Here is a 15,602-nt window from a genome sequence, read left to right on the forward strand (position 1 = left end):
ACTGTACCACACCACCTAGAAGCCCTCAGCGTACTGAATTACAGAGTTCTTTGTAGGTCTCTGGCGCTAGACTGCGAGCTGCCTGAGGTCAGCCGCAGGGCCAACCCGCAAAGCCTCAGGGCTGGCAGGCGCAGGAGTGGGGCGGGGCTGACCGGGCCCAGAGGGATGCGGCTCGGATTCCCGGGGGAAGGCCAAGCGGGGCGGACCCTATCCCCAGGAAGTGACGCCATGGGAACCAGCGGCGCGAGAGCCGGGGCCAGTCGGAGCAGGGCGCGCGCAGCATGGCGGAAGCGGAAGGGAGTTCTCCGCTCTTGTTGCCGCCGCCGCCGCCGCCACCCCCGCCCGGGATGGCGGAAGTGGAGGCGCCGACGGCGGCCGAGAAGGACATGAAGCAGTACCACGGCTCTGGCGGCGTCGCCATGGACGTGGAACGGAGCCGCTTCCCATACTGCGTTGTGTGGACGCCCATACCGGTGCTCACGTGAGTCTCCTCCGGCATCCACCTGGGGACGAAGAGGGCCCACCCAGGGAGAGCCGGAGTCCGCGCGGCGTCCCTCGGCGGGCCCGGGCTAGCCGGCGGGCCCGGGCTAGCCTCCGACCCCGACACACAGCAAGCCTTTTCCTCGGGTCTGGCCCGCACGCCTCGCCCAGTCACCAGAACCCCGCCGTCCATGCGGTGCCAGTTTCTGCAGACCGTTGGGTCACGCTCCCTGCTCTCAATACACCTGGTGTAGTCGGGGAGAAAGAGAAGAGAGTTGTAGGCCAGCAGGGAAGGGCAAGTGGCTGAGAGGTGGAAGCTTTGAGTGCAGAAGAAGGAGTCCCTCATTGGATCTGAGGAGACCGTTTTATTAATTCACTGGTTTGTTAACTCATTGAGCAAATGCTTACTGGTCGCTTACTATATTTAAGACATTCTGCTGGGTCTGGGAGCAAGAGTGGGAGTTTGGTTGGCAACATACGACATCCTGGGATGTCAACATTGAAAGGGCCCCCAGAGATCTGAGAGTCCAACCCTTTGTCTCACGTGCCATCTCAGTTGCAAAGCGGGTTTAGATTCCAGGTTGTCTGCCTCCCAGACCGAAGTTCTTTCTATAACATCAGTCTTTGTCAGGGGAGAAGCAGGTGCTCTGGTACTGCTTGCCACCTTTTGGGAGGAGCTCTCAAATGGAAGAGGTGGTTTGCCCTCCTGCTTAAGCCTTGACAACTGATAAATGAACCCCTCCTCACTGTGCTGGACAGTTTGCCAAGCTCTTAAACACCCATTATCTCAGAATTTCATATCCATTTTCTTTTTGTTTTTTCTTTTTTTTTTTTTGAGACAGTCTCGCTCTGTCGCCAAGCTCCAGGTCGGAGTGCAGTGGTGCGATCTTGGCTCACTGCAACCTCTGTCTCCCGGGTTCAAGCAATTCTGCCTCAGCCTCCCACGTAGCTGGGACTACAGGCATCTGCCAACACGCCCAGCTAATTTGTGTATTTTAGTAGAGACGGGGTTTCACCATGTTGGCCAGAATGGTCTCGATCTCTTGACCTCGTGATCGCCCGCCTCGGCCTCCCAGAGTGCTGTCATATCCATTTTCTAAGGCAGATTATCTTCTCAGATGGTGAAGCTGAGCTGCTTGTAGCATTAAGTGTCTTGATCAGGTTTGCACCCCAGTAAGCAAAGGCATGAAGAACTCAAGTCTTCTGATCTAACTTGCACTTTGCCCTACATCTTATCCACTCTTACCTGATGGGATAGCTTGTTCCCCTATCAACAACAGCCAGGTTGGTTTGGAGAAGGGATCATTTCGGGCCTTAGGTGTTGCCTATTCTAAAATGACCATAGTTTTTGAATTATGCTAAAATGCTTGAATTATTTTGTGTTTTCAAATACTTATGCATATAAGAGCATCAAAATCTGTTCTTTAAAAATAAAATATTGGGCCAGACATGGTGACTCATGCCTGTAATCCCAGCACTTTGGGAGGCAGAGGCGGGTGGATCAGGAGTTCAAGGCCATCGTGTCCAACATGGTGAAACCCTGTCTCTACTAAAAATACAAAAATTAGCTGGGCGGCCGGGCTTGGTGGCTCACGCCTGTAATCCCAGCACTTTGGGAGGCCGAGGCGGGTGGATCATGAGGTCAAGAGATCGAGACCATCCTGGTCAACGTGGTGAAACCCCGTCTCTACTAAAAATACAAAAAATTAGCTGGGCATGGTGGCACGTGCCTGTAATCCCAGCTACTCAGGAGGCTGAGGCAGGAGAATTGCCTGAACCCAGGAGGCGGAGGTTGCGGTGAGCCGAGATCGTGCCATTGCACTCCAGCCTGGGTAACAAGAGCGAAACTCCGTCTCAAAAAAAAAAAAGATAATGTGAAGGCCGGGTGCGGTGGCTCACGCCTGTAATCTCAGCACTTTGGGAGGCCGAGGTGGGTAGATCACGAGGTCAAGAGATCGAGACCATCCTGGTCAACATGGTGAAACCCCGTCTCTACTAAAAATACAAAAAATTAGCTGGACACGGTGGCGCGTGCCTGTAATCCCAGCTACTCAGGAGACTGAGGCAGGAGAATTGCCTGAACCCAGGAGGCAGAGGTTGCGGTGAGCCGAGATCGCGCCATTGCACTCCAGCCTGGGTAACAAGAGCGAAACTCCATCGCAAAAAAAAAAAAAAAAAAAAAAAAGATCAGCCTGGCCATTGTGGTGAAACCCCAACTTTAAAAAAAGAAAAAAAAAAAAGTGAGCCGGGCGCGGCGGCTCAAGCCTGTAATCCCAGCACTTTGGGAGGCCGAGGCAGGTGGATCACGAGGTCAAGAGATTGAGACCATCCTGGTCAACAACATGGTGAAACCCCGTCTCTACTAAAAAATACAAAAATTAGCTGGGCATGGTGGCGCGTGCCTGTAATCCCAGCTACTCAGGAGGCTGAGGCAGGAGAATTGCCTGAACCCAGGAGGCGGAGGTTGTGGTGAGCCGAGATCGCGCCATTGCACTCCAGCCTGGGTACCAAGAGCGAAACTCCGTCTCAAAAAAAAAAAAAAAAGTGGCCGGGCGCAGTAGCTCACGCCTGTAATCTCAGCACTTTGGGAGGCCAAGGCGGATGGATCACCTGAGGTCAGGAGTTCAAGACCAACCTGGCCAACATGGTGAAACCCTGTCTTAGAAAAAAAAAAAGTTAAAAAAAAAAAAGACTCACCCCCTCCCCAGCAGGAGGGAGAGAAAGGTCAATTAGCCATCGTAGTATTACTGTGTAGTGATCATTGCAGAGCTAGGCATAGATGTGGCACCTGTCTTTGGAGGAGAGATCAGAGGAGGAAATGGAACCCAAAGATCTGTCTGCCCCTCAGAGATGTTGGTAATTCTGCACGAAAAACCAGTTTAATAGCTGCTGCTGCTTTTTTTTTTTTTTTTTTTTTTTTGGAGACAGAGTTTCGCTCTTGTTACCCAGGCTGGAGTGCAATGGCACGATCTCGGCTCACCGCAACCTCCGCCTCCTGGGTTCAGGCAATTCTCCTGCCTCAGCCTCCTGAGTAGCTGGGATTACAGGCACGCGCCATGGTGCCCAGCTAATTTTTTGTATTTTTAGTAGAGACGGGGTTTCGCCATGTTGACCAGGATGGTCTCGATCTCTTGACCTCGTGATCCACCCGCCTCGGCCTCCTAAAGTGCTGGGATTACAGGCGTAAGCCACCACGCCCGGCCCAGCTGCTGCTTCTAATAAAAACAGCTTAGATGCTTACTCTGTCCTAAACATTGTATGTTCTCTCAATCCTTATGTCAGCCTGTTAAAACAGGTACTGTTGTCCCCATTTTATAGATGAGGAAATAAGGCTTAGAAGCCAGTGTGGGGCTTTTTTGCTGAGTTAGCATATCTTCCCAGATTGAGCTCCAGGGTTAGTGAGTCATGTATTCATTTAGTAAATCTTTATAAAGCATATATGTACCAGGTCCTGAATAGAAGGTAGTCCATAAAGTAGCTCTGGTGGCTGCCTTCGTGGTGCTTCCAGGCTGACAAACCACTTTGAGGGTTTCTTCTCCAGGGTTCCAGCCTTTACTCTGATTTCCATCAGCAGCTGCCAGCACAGCTGTGGTGTGTGGAATCCTGATTGAACCTGGACTTCCTCCCAAGCAGATAAAAGGAATAGGGGCAGAGAAGGTGAGGGGAGGGCAGACCTGAGATCAGGATGAGCTACTTTCCCATAATCCTGAGTGTCCATCCTGTGGCCTATGGATCTTCTGCAACTTATTCTATGTTAGTGCAGTCAGTCAGATAGTGCTTATGTATTGAATACCTCAAGATGACAACATTGAGCAGCTGTCAAGCAGAAGGCAGGGTCGTAGACACTGTGTAAGTCTAGCCATTTAATTCTCACAGTAGCTCCCCATTTAGGTAATTTTTACTAGCCACAGAGAGATGGGATTAAGTAATTTACCCAGAACAAAGGCAAGCCTCAATCCAGATGATAACTGAGCATGACTTCACTCTTGGAGTTTGTTTGTGATTTTTAATTTTAATTTTTCGAGACAGAGTTTCACTCTTCTTGCTCAGGCTGGAGTGCAATGGCACGATCTTGGCTCACCACAACCTCTGCCTCCCGGGTTCAAGCGATTATCCTGGCTCAGCCTCCCAAGTAGTTAGGATTACAGGCATGCGCCACCATGCCTGGCTAATTTTGTATTTTTAGGACAGACAGGGTTTCTCCATGTTGGTTAGGCTGGTCTCAAACTCCCAACCTCAGGTGATCCACCCGCCTTGGCCTCCCAAAGTGCTGGGATTACAGGTGTGAGCTACTACACGTAGCCTATTTTTATTTATTATTATTAGTAGTATTTTTTGAGACAGGGTCTTGCTCTTATCACCCAGGCTGGAGTGCAATGGCACGATCTCGGCTCGCTGCAACCTCCACCTCCCAGGTTCAAATGATTCACCTGCCTCAGCCTCCTAAGTAGCTGGGATTACAGGTGCCTGCCACCACACCCAGCTAACTTTTTTTTTTTTAATTTTTAGTAGAGAGTTTTGCCATGTTGGCCAGGCTGGCCTTGAATTCCTGACCTCATGATCTGCTTGCCTCAGCCTCCCAAAGTGCTGGGATTACAGGCGTGAGCCACTGTGCCTGGCCCCATTCATTACTTAGTCAACAAATATTTAGTGAGTTGCAGCTATATGCCAGGCACTGCCATAGTAAACAAGACAAAAATGCTTGCTCTCTGGGAGCTTATGTTCTAGTGGAGAGACAGCATGTGAGTAACCTAGATAATTTTGGATAGTAGTAGATACTATGAGGAAAGAAAAACATTGTAATGGGATCTGGGATTGGGTGGCTGCACTGGAAGACACTGTTTGGGTGAGACCCCTGAAGTTGACAGTGAGACTGAGGCCTAATCAGTGAAGAGTCAGCTATGCCATGCTCTCGGAGAAGAGTGTCCCAGATAGAGAAAATGGCAAATACAGAGAAAGCATGGGGTGGGAGGATTGGCATGTTTCAGGAACCACAAGCAGGCATTGTAGCTAGAGAGGGGAGTGAGATGAGGTTCAAGGGATGATTAGCGCTGCACTGTTGGAAGAAGTTTGAACTGTATTATAAGTGCAGTAGGAAGCCATTCATGGGTGTTGAGCAGGGGGATGATGGAATCTGAAGTCAGTTCTCAAAAGACCACTCTGGCCCTACCATAAGTGCTCAGGCTGTAGACCTGGAAGACCCCCATCTTGTCATAAACTCTCCATCCATGTGCATCTCACCACCCTGCCCCTGATCCTCTAGTCAGCACCTCCGTCATCTCTTGCCAGTGGTACAGCAGTAGCCCCTGAACTGGCCTATCCCGCTTTCATTCTTCAGACACATGCCACACTTTCCTGTCTGTTCTTTCAGACACATGCCACACTTTCATTCTTCCAGACACATGCCACACTTTCTGGGCAGATCACTTGAGGTTGGGAGTTTGAGACCAGCCTGGCCAACATGACGAAAACCCTTCTCTACTAAAAACAACTCTGCGGTGTTGTTTTCTGCCTGTTGATGTTCTGTCCTTTCACAGGTCAAGGTTTGGGAGGCTGAGGCGGGCAGATCACAAGGTTAGGAGTTCAAGACCAGTCTGGCCAATATGGTGAAACCCCGTTTCTACTAAAAATACAAAAATTAGCTGGACGTAGTAGCACATGCCTGTAATCCCAGATACTCAGGAGGCTGAGGCAAGAGAATTGCTTGAACTGGGACCCAGGAGGAGGAGGTTGCAGTGAGCCAAGATCGTGCCACTGCACTCCAGCCTGGGCTACAGAGTGAGACTCTGTCTCAAAAAGAAAAAAAAGTACACAGTTCAATGAGTTTTGGCAAATGTTTCCCAGGGGTGAGGCCAAAGAGGGTTCCAGAAGTGAAACTGCTGAGACATAGAGTATAGTGCCAAAGTGTTTTCCAAAATGGTAGAAACAGGCCAGGCATGGTGGCTCACACTTGTAATCCCAGCACTTTGGGAAGCCGAGGTGGGCAGATCATTTGAGGTCAGGAGTTTGAGACCAGCCTGACCAACCTGATGAAACCTCTTCTCTATAAAAATATAAAAATTGCCGGGCGTGGTGGCTCATGCCTGTAATCCCAGCACTTTGGGAGGCTGAGGCGGGTGGATCATGAGGTCAAGAGATCGAGACCATCCTGGTCAACACGGTGAAACCCCCGTCTCTACTAAAAATACAAGAAATTAGCTGGGCATGGTGGCGCGTGCCTGTAATCCCAGCTACTCAGGAGGCTGAGGCAGGAGAATTGCCTAAACCCAGGAGGTGGAGGTTGTGGTGAGCCGAGATCGCGCCATTGCACTCCAGCCTGGGTAACAAGCAAACTCCGTCTCAAAAAAAAAAAAAAAAAAAAAATATATATATATATATATATATATATATATATATATATATAATTAGCTGGGTGTGGTGGTGGATACCTATAATTCTAGCTACTCGTTTGAGACCAGCCTAGCCCACATGGTGAAACCCTGTCTCTACTAAAAATACAAAAAAATTATCTGGGTGTGGTGGTGGGCGCCTGTAATGCCAGCTACTCGGGAGGCTGAAGCAGGAGAATTGCTTGAGCCTAGGAGGCGGAGGTTGCAGTGAGCTGAGATGGCACCACTGCACTCCAGCCTGGTGACAGAGCAAGACTCCGTATCAAAAAAAAAAAAAAGTCCCCTCTTCTGTGAAGTCTTTACTGACTCCACACCAACCCCCTGTAACCACTTCCTTGAACTGCATCTCTGGAGGTTTGGCCTCCACCCCTAGCCAGGTGCTTTGTGCTCGTGCCCAGGCAGCACTGAGACCAGGACCTGGCCCCCTGCCCTGTGAGTCCTCCTTAAACTGGATCAGTCTCTCCAGCACCCAGGTCCTGTAGGGCCATGGTTCTCAGAATGCAGACAGGTCTGGGGTTTCTATGTGTGGCATATTGGGGTGCATCTAGACTTCTTGTTGTTTTTTAATGCCCATGGGTTTTTAAAAAATGAACTTTTGGCCAGGCGTGATGGCTCATGCCTGTAATCCCAGCACTTTGGGAGGCCGAGGCCGGCAGATCACTTGAGGTAGGGAGTTTGAGACCAGCCGGACCAACATGACGAAAACCCTTCTCTATTGAAAATATAAAAATTAGCTGGCCGTGGTGTTGGGTGCTTATAATCCTAGCTACTCAAGAGGCTGAGGCGGGAGAATCACTTGAACCTAGAAAGCAGAGGTTGCAGTGAGCTAAAGATTGTACCACTGCACTTCAGCCAGGGCGAGAGAGCGAGACTCCGTCTCAAAAGTGAAATGGTAGAAACAATTTATCCTCCCACCAGCAGTGAATAAGAGTTCTGGTTGCCCTTTGCCCTCACCTGCATCAGTATTGCTGGTTTGAGTTGTAGCCATGCTGGCGGGAGGCCATGGCATCCCATTGTGCTGTCAGTTTGCAGTTGCTCTTGTTGTGCTTCCCCAGCCCTCTGGACCACCCTAATGGCCACAACGTAATATTCACATCCTTCCACAGTGGATGAAGTGTCCCCAGCATCTGACTGGCTGAAAGATCCCCTAAGCTCTGTCTCTTCCCTGTCCTTTTCCTTACAGGTGGTTTTTCCCCATCATCGGCCACATGGGCATCTGCACATCCACAGGAGTCATTCGGGACTTCGCGGGCCCCTACTTTGTCTCGGTGAGTCCCCATTGTGCTCCCCCTGGAGGGTTCCAAGGTTTAAGTGGAAGGCTGTCCTGTCTTGCCTGCAGACAGGCTTCCTGTCTCCCCAGACCCAGGAGAATGCAGATAACCCGCAGTCCTGGCCCTGGCCCTCTGCCCCTCCCTCACCAGTGTTTGACCCCTTTCCCCCTTCTCTTGCCTCCAGGACAGGCCGGGAGGGCAGTGTGGCCAGAAGGATTCTTAAGTAACTGACCCAGCCCTTTGTCCCCACCCCTGGGGTACCGAGACATGGGTAGGGATTAGAGGCAAGAGTGGAGAGTCAGACCATCCAGGAACCACATCTCTGGACCTTCAGAAGGTGGGAGTCAAGGTGGGGGGACAGGGGAGGCTGATCCGGTTCCCTGGGTGTGGCCATGGAGAAGAGCGGGTGGGGCTTTAGAGTGAACCAGCTGTGTTCTCAGGTCTGTTCCCTGGGGATGTGACCAAGACTGGTCCAGTGGGCTAGTCGCAGAGGAGCATGCATCATGCTGCTGTTTCCAGGTGTCAGAGGCTGGACTGAAGGGGTGTGGTGGCACCAGCCTGTTTATATTAATAGTTGTCATGATCATCTTAACATGAAAAAGGTCTGTCACTTTGCACTTAAAAATATTTTCACATCCATTACTTTTTCATATATTTTTATGGTAATTAATCTTTGACCAGGTCTGTCATCAGGGTCTCCCTGATCTGAACCCAGAGTCTGTCTCTGTGTAACTCCTGTACCCCAGGTCTAATGTGATGAGTCTAGGACTTCACTGCAGTGTCTCTCTCACAGGAAGCCCCTCTGGGCTCAGTGTCCCCTCCCTGCTCTGAATGCAGTCAGACTGCTGGGCGAGGAGATGGGCTTCATATGGGCCACCACTGTTGAGTCAGGAGACCAGACCATGATGGAAACTTCCTGCTGCTCCTCAGAGATGAGAGAAGACTGATCACAAAACTTGGAGAAAATGAGGCCCAGAGAGAGAAGAGAATTCCTGGGTGCCACACCGAGGGGCAGTGGCTGGATTGGGCAGTGGCAGCTGGAGCCCCAAGTCTTTGGTCTCTGATGCAGTGCTCTATGCACTTGTGCCACACTGCCTTCTTCCTGCAGAAAAGCCACTGGCTCTTTAGATGCCATGCCAGCCCCGGGGCAGGGCCCAGGTCCCACTTGTGACCACCCCTGACATTCCCTCTTCTAAGTCACTGCACTTCAGCCACCAACCCAGGTTTGTCCTTTGGCCTGAATATAAGTTCCTCACTGACCTCTGCTCTTGTCCCTCAACAGGAGGACAACATGGCCTTTGGAAAGCCTGCCAAGTAAGTGATGAACACCCATGTGACTGGCCCTAGAGGCAGGTTGCTCCTGCCTGGGCAGGCCAGGCCTTCTAGAGCACAGCAGGAGCCAGCACGCTGAGGATAGAGTACTGGGGGAGGGACAGCCAGGGTCCACCAGAGCATGGCAGCCCCATACAGAGCACCTCCCGCACCAGCCTCTGGCTAGGACCTTTACTCATAGACCTTCTGGGCCTTGCCACAGCTCTTCAGGTTTGTGCTTTTAACTCCATGACAAGGGTGAGGAAAGGGAAGGGACTTGGTCAAGGTCACACAGTTAGGAAGTGGCAGAACTGGGACTCACACTCAGGTCTGTCTCCCTCCAGACTCACTTTCCTGCCCTTTGGGAACAAGTGAGCCATGGAAGGTAGAGGAGAGGCATTGTTTGGACCGCTGCTGGAAAGTGCTGGTTGGAGAGAATAAAAACACTTAAGCCCTCTGGGAGCTATTGCTGGTTTGGTTTGGGATGTTTGGTCTTCATCTTTACAGTCTGGGTGCCCACTTCAGCTGCGGGCCTGGTGACAGTGCCGCAGTCATCAATGTCCTCAGGTGACCTGTTGCCCAAGGCTGCACTGGAGGAAGGACTGGGCAGAGGAGGAGTTGGTGTCCCACACAGCCGAGATGCCCTGGAACAGAGCTTCCTCAGGCAGGTGGCAGTGTAGTCCAGGAGTCTCTGGGCCACCAGGTGTTCATTGCCAGACTGCTTTTCAAGGACATTTTTAAGGGCACCATTTTCCAAGCAGTAGCCCCTAAGTGGCCCCATAGTCTCTAAGACTCCTCTACCAAGCCATTTCCCTACACAGCAGCCAGGGGGCACCCTGACCTCCCAGCTCTCCCAGGCCTGAGACCCACCGGGCACTCTGTTGCTTGGAACAGCAATTCTCACCCACCTTCAGGTTTATGGGCTTTAGTGCCATCAGCTTCCCTCCCATTCAGCCTGGCAAGCTGCATGGGAGACTGGGGGAGAGTGCTTGCTGCTGAGTAAACTCCTCGTGTGATGCGGCCCCACCTGCATCGCCAGCCTCAGCTGCCAGCATTCCATCACCGTGTTTCTCCTTCCACGGTCTCCAGGAGGGCTCAGTCACTTCTGTTCTGGGACACACTGCACAGTTTTATGCCTCTCACTTTGCTTAAGTTGTTCCCTCAGCCTGGAATTCACACCTCTTCGTTCTATGCCTGTCTAACCCTCTTCCTTCAGACTGGACCCAGGTGTCACCTCCAGGAAGCCTTCTCACACCCCTTAGTCCGTTCTGGCTGCCATAACAAAACGTCATCGACTGGGTATCTTAGAAACAACAGAAATGTATTTCTCACAGTTGTGAAGACTGGACAGTCCTGGTGCAGGTGCTGGTAGAGTCAGTGTCTAGCAGGGCCTGAGGTGCCTTCCCGCTGTGTCCCCACGTGGTGGAGGCAGTGAGGGGTCTCCCTCTGGCTGCTTTTGTAAGGACACTGATCCCACCCATTCATGAGGGCTAATCACCCTTTTGGTCCTAATCACCTCCCAAAGGTCCCACCTCCTCATACCATCACCTTAGCGGGTAATATTTCAACATAAGAACTTGCGGGGACATAGACTTTCAGAGCGTAGCAACCCAGCTTCGTTCTATATCCCCCCAGGATCCCCCATGGCACCAAGCACCTCACTCTGTGTCACAGTTGTCTGCTACACAACACTTGCCCCAGATCTGGCTTACTGCACACCTCGACACCCAGCTCAGGCCCGGGCACAGGGCAGGCCTCAAAGGTCACACTTAGAGCCAAGGGCATAAGGGAGCTGAGCCAGTGTCCAGAGCCCTTTTCTCCCCCAGGTACTGGAAGTTGGACCCTGCTCAGGTCTATGCTAGTGGGCCCAACGCATGGGACACGGCTGTGCACGACGCCTCTGAGGAGTACAAGCACCGCATGGTAGGTGGACTGGGGCGGCGCCAGCACTCCCAAGGCGGGGACCAGGGGGGAAGCTCCCCCACAGCCCGGCCTGACTAGCCCTTCCGGTGCCTCCAGCACAATCTCTGCTGTGACAACTGCCACTCGCACGTGGCATTGGCCCTGAATCTTATGCGCTACAACAATAGCACCAACTGGAACATGGTGACGCTCTGCTTCTTCTGCCTGCTCTATGGGAAGTATGTCAGGTGAGCTGCCCTCCTGCCCGCCCACCTACATGCTTCCCAGGGGCTGCTCTCCCAAGGATCCTAGAAAGACCATTCCTGGCATCCTTCAGTTAGCCGGGACAGCTGGAATAGGTGCCAGTTGGAGCCGTGGTGGCTCTAGAGTGGCGAGCTGAGGGCCTGGTGGAGAGGGAGGTAGCCATGCTGAAGTCCAGCTCCACCTGGGCCCCAAGTGCAGCTCTGGCACTTGCCTGCTGTGAGACCATGGGCAACTGCCTTGGCCTCTCTGAGCCACAGCTGTCCTTGGTGAAATGCAGGCAATGATTCTGGCTCCTCAGGGAAGCTTCTACAGATTCCTGTGCTCCAGTAAAGTGAACAGATAGATCCTCACAGAATGACTGCCCCCACAGGTCCCTTCCCAGGCAGAGAGGTTGAGTGAGTCACCCACGGTCCCCACAGCATGGCCACAGCAGAGCCCAGACTCGTGAACCAGCATAGGCTGGTACTGATCTGGCCGTTTTTCCAAGCTTTCTCAGCCATGTTCATCATTCAGAGCTTCTGAAAAGAAGACTTTTAGGGGGTATTTTTAAGTCCTGCAGCGCTTTTAGAAGTCCCCTGAGAATAACTGTGGTCACACAGAGGTTGAATCCAGGCCCCTGGCTCCCAGCAGCTTGGCTGCAGCCACAACACTGTGCTGACCCTTGCCGGCCTCAAGGCCTCTCAGTAGTCCCCATTATGAGGGCCATGGGCAGCAGGCACACGTGGCTTCCACACCCAAACTGCAGTTCCTGGTCCTCTTGCTGGAGATTTCACCCCAGAGGTGGGTGGCTATAGATAGAGCCAGTGAGGCCTAGAAATGGCGAGCATATCTTCTGTTCCCAACCAGTAAGATGTCAGTAAATCTACACCAGGAATGTGGAGCAGCCCCTGCCCAGGACCATAGCTGGTGATCCCCCATAGTGGGCACCAGGCCCAGCCTGCTCCCTTGTTTGGCCAAGTTTGGGGTGAGGGGGTGGGTACAGGGTTTTCCTTAGGGATGGCAGCCTCTTCGGGATCTGTGGGTGCACAGGGCTCTGGGCCCTATGCCTGCTCACTGGACCCCACCCACCTGTGCTCTCTCCTTTCTCTCTGTCAGCATCGGGGCTTTCGTGAAGACCTGGCTTCCCTTCATCCTTCTCCTGGGCATCATCCTCACTGTCAGTCTGGTCTTTAACCTCCGGTGATGGCTGTCCATTGGCCCTGCACCCACCAAGGTCCCGAGGAAACAGCCGCCATTCCCTTTTGGTTCCAGATTTTTTTCTCCTCACCCCAAAAGGCAGGGTTGGGCCTGCTGTTGTGGACCAGGGGTTGGGGCTGGCAGGATGGAAGGGTTGAGGGCCAGCATGAGACGAGGTTTGCACCTCTCAGAAGCACCCTGTCCCCTCCTCCCCAGGCCTGTGACTCTGGCCCTGGAGGCCCCCTTTGTTCCTCTGTTGAAAGGCTTTGGCTTTCCTCTGTAGAGCTACTCCCACCACTGCCTGCTGGGCTCCTACCTCAGCCCAGCGCCCAGTACAGGGAGGGGAGGACATTTAGGCTCACCTAACAAGGTGCCCTGGGACCAGAGCTGGATTGGGAGCCTGTCCTGCATTAGCTTTGGTCCCAGCATGAGATGAGGTACACTTAGGAGTCTCTATAAGTGAAGCTGCCCTGGAGCCTTCCCCACTGGCCTCTAGAATGGTCCAGGGGGACTGGCTGGGCCCCTTTGTCAGACTTCTGCCGGCAGCTACCCAGGGAACATGTGTGCCCATCTGACATCCTCCAGCCCGTGCAGTTTCCTCTTCACTCTCTCAGGGCCTCCCAGCATTGGGCCCATCTCCCTTTGCAGTTTGGAGCTGGAGAGGTGAGTAGAGCTGACAAGCGCCAGAGTGACCCTGTAGAGAGAGCAGTGTAGACAGCTCAGCCCCAGCCCCAGGTATGGGCCTCACACCGGTGATGGCTCCCCTGGGTCCAAAATATGCTGGTGATGGCCCCCCTGGGTGGCCTGCTAGCACAGCCAGTGCCATCAGGGAGCTGGAGAGGCTGTTCCCTACCTGACTCCAGCTCCCCCTTTTTTCCCATTGTCACCAAGGCCCTGTGCCACCTGCCTCGCACCCCTGCTCCTTGGACTCCTTTGGGAAGGGCTCCCTAGGCAGGACAATAAAGAGTTTTGGCTCCAGTTGCTGCCCTGCCATTATTTTCTCCCTCTCTGGGCCCCCCTTACCTCTCAGCTTATAGTGTCTTGGTATTCTTGGGACCCTCTGCCCCTTGACAAGTGTCTGGTTGCCTGCGCCATGGTTGAGTCTGCGTCCAGTGCTTGGAGCCATCAGCATCCCTCAGGTATATCCCATCCCTGCACAGTTGGGAATTCCCTGCCATTCTACATTCCCCATTCCAAAGCTTTCCTCTTGAGGCAGGTGAGCGTTGAAACCCTTCCATCATCCTTGTTGGGAAGGACTTGTAGGATTGGGGTTAGGACTGAGTGGGGCCTCCACTGCTGTCCCCACTGCCCCCAGAGTGCAGTTAGGGATGAGCCAAGAGCACGGCCAGCCACTGGCCCCTGTATCCATCCAGCCCTCTCCTGCCTCCGATCCTTTGTTCTTCACCGTCCCCCTCATGGCGGCCCTGCCTAACCAAGGCCCAGCTTAAAAGCCGCTTCCTCCCTGAACCATTTCCCAACCCTGCCCATGCATCACTTCAGTTGAATTAGCCAAGGATTTGGTCTCTGTCCTGAAGGTGGCCCTGAGGACATGCTCTAGCAGCTGACCATGGGGTCCTGGGCCAGGCATCTGCCAGCTCACCCCAGACCCTGCAGCGCTGTGGTCTCCAAGCCTGGGATTTCTCCAGGACAAGGCAAAGGTGCCCCCTCCCCACTTCAGAGCAATTCCATTTTCTTTACTTTTTTCTTTTTGAGACAGAGTTTCGCTCTGTCACCCAGGCTGGAGTGCAGTGGCACGACCTCGGTTCATTGCAGCGTCCACCTCCCAAGTTCAAGTGATTCTTATGCCTCAGCCTCCCGAATAGCTGGGATTACAGGTGCCTGCTGCCATGCCTGGCTAATTTTTGTATTTTTAGGAGAGACGGGGTTTTACCATGTTGGCCAGGCTGATCTTGAACTCCAGGTGATCCACCCGCCTCAGGCTCCCAAAGTGCTGGGATTACAGGCATGAGCCACTATACCTGGACCCAGCAATTCCATTTTCAAAAATGTGTTTTGCATATTGGGTCCATCTGAGAGTTGGTTAAGGGAGACAAATTCAGTACTGAAGACAGCCAAGGCAGAATAGATAGAAAAATGGTTTAAGGCCCGTGTTAGCCTAGCAGAACTTAAAATTTGCCTTGGGGAAACAGGACATAAAATTGTGCCATAGAGGTCACCAACAGGGTCAGCCACAGTGTCAAACGCCTGTAATCCCAGCCCTTTGGGAGGCCAAGGCTGGAGGACAGAGGGAGCCCAAGAATTTAAGACCAGTCTGGGCAATAAAGTGAGACCCCATCTCTACAAAAAATAAAATTAGCTGAGTGTGATGGTGGTTACCTGCAGCCCCAGCTACTCAGGAGGCTGAAGAGGGAGGATTGCTTGAGCCCAGGAGGTCAAGGATGACAGAGCAAGGCCTCATCTCTTTAAAAAAAAAAATGTCACCAACAGTTAGCAAGGGCTTACTCTGTGCTAGGCCTTGTAATAAAATATCATCTTAGCCTCACAACAGCCCTACAACAAGGTAGGTGCCATCATCCCATTTTACAGATGAAGAAGTAAGCAGAGAAGTAAAGTGATTTGCTCCAGGTCACAGAGGTAGGAACAGTGGAACTTTGGTTGAAACCCGGCAGCTGGGCTCCGGAGCCCCCCTCAGAGCCACCTTGTGCAGTGGCCTCACTGGAGCGCAGGAGTGGAAATGAGAGGTGCTGTGATGCGAAAGTAGAATGGAAGCTCTCCTTCCAGCAGCAGGCCCCTGAGATGGCTATTGTCCCTCGCCCCCTTCATAAAGGAAGAGAGTGAGGGATTGTCA

At 52.6% G+C, this 15,602-nt stretch overlaps 1 protein-coding gene across 1 annotated transcript; it reads left to right on the top strand.

Annotated features, from left to right (window-relative positions):
* Positions 1-281: 281 nt before the first annotated feature.
* TMEM222 (transmembrane protein 222) lies at positions 282-13,771 on the top strand. Its single transcript, XM_012439787.2, has 6 exons — positions 282-481; positions 8,053-8,137; positions 9,423-9,454; positions 11,278-11,374; positions 11,471-11,601; positions 12,713-13,771. The coding sequence occupies exons 1-6, from the start codon at positions 282-284 to the stop codon at positions 12,798-12,800; spliced, it is 633 nt and encodes a 210-aa protein (XP_012295210.1). The 3' UTR covers positions 12,801-13,771.
* Positions 13,772-15,602: the final 1,831 nt, after the last annotated feature.

This window comes from Aotus nancymaae, unplaced genomic scaffold (genome assembly GCF_030222135.1).
Source record: "Aotus nancymaae isolate 86718 unplaced genomic scaffold, 86718_ANA_hifiasm-v0.15.2.pri h1tg000053l, whole genome shotgun sequence".
In the NCBI taxonomy this organism is placed as follows: domain Eukaryota; kingdom Metazoa; phylum Chordata; class Mammalia; order Primates; family Aotidae; genus Aotus; species Aotus nancymaae.

Bases quoted from the DNA above. Each gene is read 5' to 3' on its own strand.
- TMEM222 (XM_012439787.2), top strand. From the start codon at position 282: ATGGCGGAAGCGGAAGGGAGTTCTCCGCTCTTGTTGCCGCCGCCGCCG. The intron at 482-8,052 runs GTGAGTCTCCTC...TTTTCCTTACAG, and splicing joins ACGCCCATACCGGTGCTCAC to GTGGTTTTTCCCCATCATCG. The intron at 11,375-11,470 runs GTAGGTGGACTG...CGGTGCCTCCAG, and splicing joins AGGAGTACAAGCACCGCATG to CACAATCTCTGCTGTGACAA.